The sequence below is a fragment of the Hypanus sabinus genome, chromosome 10 (assembly GCF_030144855.1).
Source record: "Hypanus sabinus isolate sHypSab1 chromosome 10, sHypSab1.hap1, whole genome shotgun sequence".
NCBI classification, from domain to species: domain Eukaryota; kingdom Metazoa; phylum Chordata; class Chondrichthyes; order Myliobatiformes; family Dasyatidae; genus Hypanus; species Hypanus sabinus.
In genome coordinates, this window is record NC_082715.1 from 140,828,039 (window position 1) to 140,841,385 (window position 13,347).

The window sequence follows — 13,347 nt, forward strand, 5'->3', positions numbered from 1 at the left end:
CTTGCCCCATCACTGAACTGTTCCCCAACCTACCAACTGGTCGGACCAACAGTGGATGGTTTTAACTATGGCCGCCTCTTGTTTCAGCTTCTGCCTGTATGTCGGCAAAAGCAGGATTGAAGAGTGATCCGATTTTCTAAAAGCTAGTCAAAGGAGAGCTTTGTAAGTGTTGCAGAAGGGATACAATGATGTAAAGAGTATGTATGTGTGTGTACACATGTGTGCAGGCGTGTTTTTAATAGGTGCACTGAAAATAGTGTGATTACAGGCAAACTAGAGGACAGCCACATTCTAGATTAATTGGGCAGGGTCCTAGGTGGACCCAAGCTTTGGCTCAGTGTTTACCTGCTTCCTGTCCACACACTGTGACTTTTAGCTATGTGTATAAAATGTGCAAATATGTGCTTACTTATGGAATGGAGACAGACTAGCCCCTATTGATATCAATGGATCTGGGGTTGAGGAGGTGAACAGCTTTAAGTTCCTTACTATAAACATCACCGAGGATTTCACATGCTCGTACATACCGGCTATAGCGAGAAAAAGCACAACAGCACCTCTTTCACCTCAGACAGTTAAAGAAGTTTGGTATGGGTCCCCAAATCCTAAGAACTTTCTACAAAGGTATAATTGAGAGCATCCAGACTGGCTGCATCACTGCCTGGTATGGGAACGGTCCTTCCTTTAATCGCAGGACTCTGCAGAGAGTGGTGCGGACAGCCCAGTGCATCTGTAGATGTGAACTTCCCACTATTCAGGGCATTTACAAAGACAGGTGTGTGAAAAGGGCCCGGAGGATCATTGGGGACCCAAGTCACCCCAATCACAAACTGTTCCAGCTGTTATCTGGGAAACAGTACCGCAGCACAAAAGTCAGGATCAAAAGGCTCCGGGACAGCTTCTTCCACTAGGCTACCAGACTAATTAATTCATGCTGATACAATTGTATTTCTATGTTATATTGGCTGTCCTGTTGTACATACTATTTATTATAAATTACTATAAATTGCACATTTAGATCGAGATGTAGCCAAGATTTTTAGTCCTCATGTGCACGAAGGATGTAAGTAATAAAGTCAATTGCACAGATTCATCATTCTCTGGCTCAGGAAATTCCTTTTCATCTCCGTTCTAAGGGGCTAGTCCTCTGGTCCCAGACTCTCTCCACATGCAGTCAGTACATTTGTAGATGTCCAGTTTCAGAGTGACATTGTCTGTACATCTTTACCTTGGAAACATGGCACAAGCTCTAACCTACACCAGAATTAAGGGACTCCAAAATGAGTAATGAAGGCCAGTATCCAGCATCTTTTCTGAGTAACAATGCCTTTATTTGTAACTATCTGCTGATTTTGTGCACAAACCTGAAGTACCTGCTGATAAATGCTATCCACCAACAATATGGTTGATCATTCTAATGCTCAATCACACAAAGCCCCGACATAATACAAATAATGGAAACCAAGCTGCCAAATGATAACTTGGCATTAGATCACTAGCATGCTAAAATAAAACTACTACTTCCCGTACAGCAGAATAAGCAAAGATTTATTGTATTTTTATTTTACTTAAAGTTATAACATCCAGCCCACCCGGCCCTTCAAGTCATTCTATTAGCAACCTCTAATTTAATCTTAGCCTAATCACAGAACAATTCACAATGACCAATTAACCTGCTAACTAGTACGTCTTTGGACTGTGGGAGGAAACCGGAGCACCCGAAGAAAACCCACACATTTTTCGTACAAACTTCTTGTAAAGGACGCTGCGATTGAACTTAGAACTCTGAAACCCCGAACTGCTAGCACTAGGTTATCTTGTAATTTGTTCGGATAAGACTCCTATTTATTCACCACAAGTATATGGAAAAATTGGTAAAATGCGTTGTTTGTGTCAACAACACACCCAACTACTGCGTGTACTGGGGGCAGCCAACAAGTGTCGTCACACTTTCTGGTACCAACATAGCATGACCATAATGGTCAGCAGAACAACATAAGCAGCAACAAGAGCCACAAACTGAAACTCATAACAAAAACAACAAATCAAGCTTCCCTGCCACCCTCTCACACAGACAGGTCTCCAACCCAGAACAGGCCACTGGACATGTTACACAGCCTTCATCACCCCCTATACAGGAAAACAGCTGAGGAGCACAAAGTAACAAAAAAAAAACTTTATACTCTCTACCTGCAGGGTATTAATCAGTTCTCTGTAATCTCAGTTCAGCAAAGGAATGTTAGCTGAAAATGACTTTCAATATTCAATACAGTAACCCTTAATTTGTACAAATCCCAGGCATCAAAGGTTGAATAAAAGTCAATGAAAGCAAACAATGGGAAGCCAATCATGCCAAATAAAAATGGCTAAAGTAATTTCTGAATATGACATTAGCAGCAACCAATTAATACTAGCAGAAACACAAATGTCGAGGAAATCTTCAAAAGGCAATGCCACAAAAAGGCAGCAACCATCATTAAGGAACCCCATTACCCAGGACATGCCCCCTTCTTATTGCTACCATCAAGGAAGAGATACAGGAAGACACACGCACACACACACACACACACACAGTCTTTCAGTTATAGCTTCTTCGCCTCTGCCATCAGATTTGAGAGGTCAATGAATCCATGTACACTACCTCTTTTTTCTCTCTTTTTGCACTACTTATTCAATTTCAAAACTATACAAATCTTTGAAACATAAAACAACAAATTTCACACGATATGGTAGTAATATTAAAACTGATTCTGAAATGCAGATAATATTTGCTGGGCTACTACATGTTAGGATGTGTATGTCTGAAATGATTTAGGATAATTGCTCCAAAATTAGGTGCAAGGTTACAACTGAAGCTGGGATTTTTAAATTTTTTAAAATTTATTTAGAGATATATTGTGGAACAGACCCCTCTGGCCCGATGAACTGCACCTCCAACCAGCAACTCCCAATTTAACCCTAGCCTAATCATGGAACAATTTACAATGACCAGTTAACCTACTAACCAATACATCTTTGGACTGTGGGAGGAAACTGGAGCACCTAGAGAAAACCCACACCTTCCACAGGGGTGGACTTACAGTCAAACTGCTTACAGAGGACGCCAGAACAGAACCCCAAATTCAAATACCCAAACTGTAGCAACATTGCATTAACCCAACACTACCATGGCACCCCACGGTAGAAGTTGGCAGATATATCTATGTACAAGGTCACAGCAGATTTAGTTACAAGAATAAGATGGATTCTGCTCCCATGAGCAAATTGTTCAAGGATCAAGGACTTGGGGTTAAAAGATACAAGAGGAATGTGGATAAGATTTCAGAACTCACTGAGGCATGCACAATCAATTTTCAGGCCATGCCTCTCAAGGACTTCTACTATTTTTTTTTGTTACTGAATGTGCAATTATAACTGTATGTGCTATGTGTTGTGGGTGACTGTATGTACCGTGCCTTGTACCTTGGCTCCAGTGGAACGCTGTTTGTATAGTGGTTTACATGTGTGTGGTTGAATGACAATTAAATGTGAACGTGAACTACCTGCAAGGGTACTGGAAATAGAATCAGTACTTACGGAAAAATTTGATGAGCATTTGAGAGAATAATTAACAAGGTTATGAGGAACACCAGGGAAATGGTACTTGTCAAGCTCAAAGCAATCTTGTTATAATTCCACTGCTCTGGGTTAGGAGATGGTTGTAAGGTCCAGAAGATTCATTCACAGGTGGTTTAGCAGGCCCATGGAAGGACGTAGGTGATTTATTTGGAAAGTTCAGTGATCCTGCTGTTACACTTGCTTGAACTTTATGTGTTTCTGAATACATTCACAATGCCTAGAGTCTTCCAGGACAATTTTTAAAGCATATCCTATCTCCTAATTATAGCATACTTTAGGAGTTTGGTCTCAAGCTGAGAGCCTTACAGCTGGAGCTGTCAACAACAGAGAGGATGCTAAAGTAGGCTCAAAGTTCAAAGTAAATCAAAGTACAAATACTGCATGTCTCCATATTCTACCCTGATATTCATCTTCACTTATGCAGCAACTGAATGAGGGGATTTTAGGATGTTTCTGAAAGCATTAGTAGTGCCTTCCAGTGCTGAGGTCAGTATGCTTTGGACTGAAATGCTAGAAGGCATGTAGCTAATACTATTTGCAATTAATTTAATTTTGGAGTACAAGATTATCTTTACTTTATTCATGGAAAGTCTTCAGAATCTTTATGTATTTTATCAGATATCACATCACTGCAAATTCAATATCAAGATTCCAAGATTTTTTAATGTCATTTCCAATACAAGAGTGTAAAGGAGAACAAAATCATAATTACTCATGATCTGATACAGTACTGAAAAAAATCACAAAAGATAAAGAACACAATAGTAATAAAAACACAATAAATATAAATTCATAAGATAGCTTTTATACATTGATTGATTGAATGTCCATAAAATGATGTTAGGCTGTACATAAGGTGACTGATGGGAAATAATAAAGTAGTGGAGGAGTTAGTGGGTGGAGGTGTTGATCAGTCTTACTGCTTGGGAAAGTAACTGGTTTTGAGTCTGGTGGTAAATAGAATTGACCAAAGAAATTCAAATCTATACACATGAAAGCCATCCATTCATAATATCAACATGGAGAGAAACCTAAACTATTTCTCAATACTTCCAATATATACTCAGTGGCCATTTAATTAGGTACCCCTGCTTGTTAATGCAAAGATCTAATCAGCCAATCATATGGCAAAACTTCAATGCATAAAGGGATGCAGACATGGTCAAGTGGTTCAGTTGTTGTTCAAACCAAACATCAGAATCGGTAGGAAATATGATCAAAGTGACTTTGACCATGGAATGATTATTGATGCCAGATGGGGTGGTTTGAGTATCTCAGAAACTGCTGATCTCCTTGGATTTTCATGCACAACAGTCTCTAGTCTTTACAGAGAATGGTGTGTAAAACAAAACAAACATCCAATGAGTGGCAGCTCTATAAGCGAAAATGCCTCAATAATGAGAGGTTCAAATTGACAGGAAGGCAACTGTAAATTCAAGTAACAAATTACAATAGTCGTGTACAGAAAAGCATCTCTGAATACTCACACATTGAACCATGGGCTACAGTGGCAGACGACTACACCAGGTTTCCTCCTGTACCTAATAAAGTGGCCACTGAATGTATACTAAATATTGAACTTGAAACAGCAATTCCTGTTCAAATATAAAAGTGATTATCTTACCATGTGTCCCACTTTTGTCCAAAAAATTGCTGAGGTTGAACAAAGTATTTCTAGATGCCAGATACTGAATAAATCTCTGCAAGATATAATATTGTACATAATATAATTATATATGTATACATATTGAGTAAGAACCCAATGTGATTCCAGATAGTTGATGTAATGTATCTTCTAATTTCTTAATATTCATTTTTTAAATTCAGAATGATACTATTTACTATATTGAGTGTTCCTAAGTGTCTGCATTATTGACTTTGTTTCTTAGCTGTAGAGGCCAAGTCACTGGGAGTATTTAAAACAGAGATTATAAAATTCATAATTAGTAAGGACATCAAGGGTTATGGGGAGAAGGCACAAGAATGGGGTTGAAAGGGAAAATAAATCAGCCATGATCGAAAGGCAGAGAAGACAATGGGATGAATGGCCTAATTCTGTTCCTCAGTCTTATGGCTTCAGTACTTTAATCATCTTTTGAAGCTTATCATACCTTCCATAACAGAATGCTTCATTTTATTTTAATTCTCTATTGAGATTCAAAGGTGACTTTCCTAGTCGATGCGCAAAGCACATTTATGGATTGCTCCTACAATTACTGGAGTTGCATTCTTGGCTGTGGCCCAGGAATTAGCTTAAAGTTCTTAAATCACTTCATGACCACTAAATAATTTCAAGAATTTAACCTTGATAATTAGCCCATAATTATGAAAATGCTCTTTTCTTTCGCTGAAGACCTAGAGTGGGGAAGAGTGCCAAGAAGAAACAACATTATCAGCAAGTTGGAAAGAAGCTTTTTCAGAGTTTCTTTCAGCAATGGCTCCCAGCTGATCTGGTGTGGCAGGAGCCAGTGAGGAGGAAGGCACAAGGTGAAACAGTCAAGCATGCACCCAGGAGTAAGGGCAAGCTTGAAGGTCTGCACTTACATTGAGTGAGACTCATAAGTAGAGTCATACAGCAAAGAAGCAAGCCTTCAGCTCACCATGTTCATAATAATGAACCATAACAATACACCCTCTAAATTCCTTAGCTCTTCATCCTAAAATTATGCCATCCAGACACCATTGAGGAGAGGTTCCCCACTATTAATAATATCAAAGTTCTTCATAAATTGAGCTCTTACAGTCATCTTTCGTAGGTTTTCCTCATAATGGAATCTTCAATGCAAGCTCCTGTGCAATAACGCCCATTCTATAGTGTGGTGACCTGAATGGCACAGGGTACATCAGATGTAACAACCACCATGCTCTTACATTCTGCATCTTGTCCAATGAAGGCAAATATGTTATATGCCTTCTTTAACTCTTTATCTTGTTGTGCTGCCACCTTCAGGGAACTTTGACTTGTGCACTAAAGTCCCTTTATTCCTCCATACATTCTTGGACCCTGTATTTCATAGAAACATGTCACATTTTATTTATTTATTTAGATTTAGCATGGAATAGGCCCTTCCAGCCCTTCCGAGTCATGCCACCCAGCAATTCTAGCCTAATCACAGGACAATTTACATTGACCAATTAACTTACCAACTGGGACATCTTTAGACTGTGGGAGGAAACCGGGGGACCAGGAGGAAACCTATGTGGTCATCGGGAGAACGTACAAACTCCTTAAAGGTCGTGGCAGGAGTTGAACACAGGTCACTTGCGCTGTAAAGTGTTCTGCTAACCACTACACAATCTCGCCGCTCCAAAGTGTATCACATTGCTCTGATCAGGACAAAATTCCACCCACTTTGAGTATCTTGCCAACTGATCAATATCATCCTATTCCCAAAATTCAAGACCTTAACTTCTAGACAACTCATCTCTTTCCATAACTACCTGAGAATTATGGACAATATCACCAAAAAGCTCTCCTACTGACACTTCAGCCACTTGTCTAGCTACATTCCCCAAGATCTTATAGGTCTAGCTACATACTGACTCATAAGGTATGCACGTTAAATATTCTATTCTCTCAACAACATAAACACAAGATATTGTACAGATGCTGGAAATCCAGAGCAAAATACACAAAACGCTGCACAAACTCAGCAGGTCAGGCAGCATCTATGGAGGGGAATACACAGCCAACTGCTTATTCCATTTTCTCTGAATCTTGAACACCAACATTCAAGGTTCAAGACTGATTATTGTCATTCAGTACACAAGTGTAAAGGAGTACAAAATGCTGTAAGATGATCCCACTTAATACTGGGGAAGTTGAAATTCCATACAAATATAGTTATTTTACTCTTATAGCATTCTAACTGGTTGCATCACCATCTGGTATAGAGGGGCCACTGCAAAGGATCGGAAACAGCTGCAGAAAGTTGTAAACTCAGTTAGCTCCATCATGGACACTAGCCTACCGACGAGCGAGGACATCTACCAAAGGTGATGCCTCAGAAAGGGTGCACCAATCATTAAGGATCCCTAACATTCAGGACACGTCCTCTATTTATGGCTACCATCAAACAGGTGGTACAGGAGCCTGAAGACATACACTCAACTTTTCAGGAACAGGTTCTTCCTCTCCGCCATCAGATTTCTGAAGGGACAATGATTCCATGAACACTACCTGACCATTTTTTACTACAGAGGTCTGTGCATGGCTGAGGTATTGCGATGCCACCTTTAGATCGGTGGATGCAATAATTGTGCAATCCATCAGAAAGACAAAATGGGAGTATTCTCAAGAGTATTTACTTCTGCAATACCAGGGACATGAGGCACAAGTGGCAGGAAATTCAAAGGATTACAGACTACAAATGTACCCTGCATGTCAGTGACCAGGATGCTTCATTCCCTGAGAGGTTGAATGTCTTCTACACACGGTTTAACGCACAGAACAAAGTGTTGGCCAGGAAGGCTCCCCACCCCCACAGGGGAGCAGACACTCCATCTGGCTGAAGCTGAAATGAGGAAGACCCTGGCCAGAGTCAACCCACGCAAAGCTGTCAGGTTGGATTCTGAAAGACTGCACAGCCCAGCTAACGGAGGTACTGACGGATATATTCAACATCCCTCTGGAACAGTCCATTGTCCCCTTGGTTTTCAAGGTGGCAATCATCACTCCAGTGCCAAAGAAAGTGACAGTAACCTGCCTAAATGACTATCGTCCAGTGGCATTAACATTAGCCATTATGAAATACTTTGAGGGGTCGGTCATGGAACACTTTAAAGCCTTTCTCTCAGCTACACTGGACCCTTTCCAGTTCACTTATCACTCAAATCAATTCACTGACGATCCAACAGCCTCTGCCCTCCACCCTGTCCCACCTGGAAAATGGGGTCTCGTGCTAGACTGCTGTTTATGAACTTCAATTCAACACTTAATACCATCATACACCAGGAATTGGTGAGGAAACTGTCCTCGCTGGGTCTTGACACCACTTTCTGAAACTGGATATTGGACTCCTAACAGTAAGGCCAGTCAGTCCGTGTGGGCAGCAATGTCTCTATCCCATTATACTAAGCACTGGCGCTCCCCGGGGCTTTGTGCTCAGCCCACTGCTGTTCACACTGCTGCTGACACAACTGTGTTGCAGAATCCAGCTCAAACTGTAACAAGCAACACACACAAAATGCTGGTGGAATGCAGCAGGCCAGGCAGCATCTATAGGAAAAAGTGCAGTTGACGTTTTGGGTCGAGACCCTTCACCAGGACTAACTGAAAGAAGAGATAGTAAGAGCTTTGAAAGTGGGAGGGGGAGAGGGAAATCCAAAATGATAGGAGAAAACAAGAGGGGAAGGGATGAAGCTAAGAGGTGGGAAGTTGATTGGCAAAAGGGATACAAGGCTGGAGAAGGGGAGTATCATAGGACGGAAGGCCTTGGAAGAAAGAAAGGGGTAGGGGAACAGAAGAGAAAGATGGAGAACAGGCAAGGAGTTATTGTGAGAAGGAAAGAGAGAGAAAAAATATTAAAATTAAAATATAGGGGATGGGGTAGGAAGGTGAGGAGGGGCATTAACGGAAGATAGAGAAATCAATGTTCATGCCATCAGGTTGGAGGCTATCCAGATGGAATACAAGGTGTTGTTCCTCCAACCTGAGTGTGGCTTCATCTCGACAGTAGAGGAGGCCATAAATTGACATATCGGAATGGGAATGGGACGTGGAATTAAAATGTGTGGCCACTGGGTGATCCGGCCTCCTCTGGCAAACAGAGCATAGGTGCTCAGCAGGTCTCACGCAGAACTGAGTGGAGGGCAGAGGCTATTGGATCGTCAGTGAATTGGTTTGAGTGATAAGTGAACTGAAAAGGGTCCAGTGTAGCTGAGAGAAAGGCTTTAAAGTGTTCCATGACCAGCCACTCAAAGCATTTCATAACGGCTGATATTAATGCCACTGGACGATAGAAGGCCACACCGTGAACACCAGATATAGTATATCACACCAGCCAACTCACAGGTGAAGTGTCGCCTCACCTGGAAGGACTGTCTGGGGCCCAGAATGGTGGTGAGGGAGGAAGTGTAAGGGCAGGTGTAGCACTTGTTCCACTTACAAGGTTAAGTGCCAGGAGGGAGATCGGTGGGAAGGGATGGGGGGGGACGAATGGACAAGGGAGTCACGTAGGGAGCGATCCCTGCAGAAAGCGGGGGGGGGGGGGAGGGAAAGATGCGCTTGGTAGTGGGATCCAGTTGGAGATGGTGGAAGTTACGGAGAATTATATGTTGGACACGGAGGCTGGTGGGGTGGTAGGTGAGGACAAGAGGAACTCCATCCCTAGTGGGGTGGCAGGAGGATGGGGTGAGAGCAGATGTGCATGAAATGGGAGAGATGCATTTAGGTGCAGAGTTGATGGTGGAGGAAGGGAAGCCCCTTTGTTTAAAAAAGGAAGACATCTCCTTTGACCTAGAATGAAAAGCCTCATTCTGAGAGCAGATGCGGTGGAGATGGAGGAATTGAGAGAAGGTTATGGCATTTTACAAGTAACAGGGTAGGAAGAGGAATAGTCCAGGTAGCTGTGAGAGTCCATGGGCTTATAGTAGACATCAGTAGATAAACTGCCTCCAGCGAAAGAGACAGAGAGATCAAGGAAGGGGAGGGAGGTGTCAGAAATGGACCAGGTAAATTTGAGGGCAGAGTGAAAGTTGGAAGCAAAGTTGATGAAGTCAACCAGCTCAGCATGCGTGCAAGAAGCAGCGCCAATGCAGTCGTGGGGGACGGATACCCGTATAGGCTTGAAACATGGACTGTTCCACATAGCCAACAAAAAGGCAGGCATAGCTGGGACCCATACGGGTGCCCATATTCTTTAGTTTGAAGAAAGTGGGAGGAGCCAAAGGAGAAATTATTAAGAGTAACTAGACAGACAGTGGTGGTAGAGGTGAACTGGTTGGGTCTGGAATCCAAAAAGAAACGGAGAGCTTTGAGACCTTCCTGGTGGGGGATGGAGGTACATAGAGACTGGACATCCATGGTGAAAATAAGATGATGGGGGCCAGGGAACTTGAAATCACTGAAAAAATCCAGAGCATGAGAAGTGTCATGAACATAGGTGGAAAGGGATTTAAGGGGGGGGGGGGGGGGGATAAAACAGTGTTGAGGTCTGCAGAAATGAGTTCGGTGGGCAGGAGCAAGCTGAAACAATTGGTCTACCTGGATAGGCAGGTTTAGGGATCTTGGGTAGGAGGTAGAAATGAGAAGTGCAAGGTGTGGGAATTATGAGGTTGGTAGCAGTGGATGGGAGATCCCCAGAGCTGATAAGGTTGGTGATGGTATAAGAGACAATGGCCTGGTACTCCTTAGTGGGGTCATGTTCAAGGGTAAATAACAGGAGGTATCAGCGAGTTCTCGCTGTGCCTCGGCAAGGTAGAGGTCAGTACGCCAGACTACTACAGCGCCCCCACCCCCCCCACCTTATCAATGGATTTTATGGTAAGGTTAGAACTGGTGCAGAGGGAGTGGAGAGCAGAGTGTTCGAAAAGAGTGAGGTTGGAATTGGAACAAAGTGTGGTGAAGTCGAGACAGTTGATGTCCCATCGGCAGTTAGCAATAAAAAGACACAGAGCAGGCAGAAGACCAGAGAGGGGTGTCCACGAAAAGGGGGCACCCTCTTTGACCTTCTACCACCAGGCAGAAGACTCCAATGCATAAAAACAAGAATAGTCAAGATGGGGAACAGTTTCTTCCCTTGGGCCATTAGACCCCTGAACTCCTAGCCACATCGTATTCGAAGTGTCACTGGTTAATCTGTTCTGTACCTTGTAATATTTAATATTAATGCACTTTAGTTTGTTATTTATGCATGATTCATCTGCAGATTTTATCCTTACCTTCATAAGTTATCATATGTTATATGTACTACTGTGCTTTACACCCTGCTTCAGAGAAACCCCGTCTCATTTCTACATACATTATATGGTTATATATGCTATATAAATACATGTATATAAATAAATGACAATAAATTTGACTTGACTGTATTGCTGCCACAAAACAACAAATTTCATGAGATATTCTGATTCAGATCGTACCTGCTCCTCTATACACTGCCACCTTTAAGGAGATCTGTAGTATACCAGCAAAGAGGCTGCCCATTGTGTTTCTGAGCTCCACCCAAATGGCCCAATTTGTAGGACCTTCTCTCTGATTGCTGCTCTGAGACATCGGGATCAACAACAAAGCCATTATTAATTGCCCATTACCAATTTTTCTCAAGAAAACAATGGTGAGCCACTTTCTTGAACAGTTGCAGCCCTACTTGTGGAAGTACAATGCTGCTAGAGAGGAAGTTTTATAATTTAGATCCAGCAATGAAGAGCAACTGCTTCTTCATTTGTCACCCTTCCCACCCATAATCTCTGAATATTGTTTTCAATGGGAACTTGTGTTCAGTTCACTACTTCATGACAGCCAGGATCTCCCACCTGAGCCTGTTCTGCCTGCCTGCAGTTGGCTCGATCGGACAAATGGCCTAATTTTTCTCCTGGTTCTTATGGTCTTATGGACCCATCTGTGTCTTCTCGCTGCTACCATCAAGCTGGTGATGCAGGAGTCTTGAGTCCATGCCATTAGGTTCGAGAGCAGTTGTTGCCCTGCCACATCAGACTCCTGGATCAGCTTCACTCGCCTCAGAGCCCAACTGATTCTGCAGCTGTGGCCTGTGGCCATTCAGGCTCCTGAACCAGCTGCACTTGCCTCAGCGCTAAACTGGCTCCAAGGCTGTGGACTGACTTTCAGCGACTGCGATTTTTCGTCTATATAGTACTTGTTTACTTTTTAATTGTTTGAACAATTTGCTCTTTTTTCACACATGTTTGATTGTCTTTGCTATATGGGTTTTTGGTGGATTCTATCGCATTTCTTTGTTTTGTGGCTGCCTGCAAGAAGGTGAATCTCAAGGTTGCTTATTCTATTCATACTTTGATAATAAATCTACTTAGAAATTACTCAGTTCTCAGTGGCATTAAATTAATTTAACTGTACCTCATTGCCATGGACCATCAAATGATGCGTGGTAACCAAAGCCTTAAATACTACTACCCAGCTACTGTTTGTTGCTCGCTCGAATAGAGTGTCAGCCATCTGAGGTATGTTAACGTTGGTCTCATTCGTAGCTTGTATAAGATCTGAAAAGCAAAGAGATGAAATTCAGATATATCCAGCAAAATGAACTTTCTGAATTAGATTTTGCAACTTAAAACGTAGTGAGTAGTTTATTGTGTGAAAAACACTGGAGTACAAGGTAAGAATTTGAAAACACAACATAAAGAAACACGTTTATAACCTTATTTCTATAATATACAAATTTAAAATAAAATCACCCTCTCTCATCTCTCTCCTTTCCCCATAATGCAGGTGGGTATATCTAGAGGCTGTGGGAAACAGTAAAATTAGAAGCTCCCTCATCTCATTTGTGAGTTAAGGGAGAAGATGCAGAGGAGATTTATCAAGATGTTGCCTGGACTAGAGAGCAAATCTTTTGAGAACAGATTGAGCAAGCTAGGGCTTTTTTCTTTGGAGCAAAGGAGGATGAGAGGTGAATTAATAGAGATGTACAAGATGAAAAGAGGTATGATTGAGTGGACAGCCAGAGACTTTTCCCCAGAGTGGAAATGGCTAATATGAGGGAGCATAATTTTAAGGTGATTAATGGAAAGTATCAGGGCGATGTCTGAGGC

General features: G+C 42.1%; 1 protein-coding gene across 44 annotated transcripts in view; it reads right to left on the reverse strand.

Annotated features, from left to right (window-relative positions):
- snap91a (synaptosome associated protein 91a) overlaps nucleotides 1–13,347 on the reverse strand; it is a 179,446-nt gene that overhangs the window by 132,076 nt on the left and 34,023 nt on the right. For all 44 annotated transcript variants that reach the window (XM_059983127.1, XM_059983110.1, XM_059983113.1 and 41 more), the window contains 2 exons: nucleotides 12,653–12,795; nucleotides 5,243–5,318 (listed from right to left, as the gene is read on the reverse strand). In XM_059983127.1, the coding sequence (XP_059839110.1) occupies nucleotides 5,243–5,318; nucleotides 12,653–12,751 (175 nt within the window). In that variant the 5' untranslated portion in view covers nucleotides 12,752–12,795. The remainder of the gene's footprint in view (nucleotides 1–5,242; nucleotides 5,319–12,652; nucleotides 12,796–13,347) is intronic.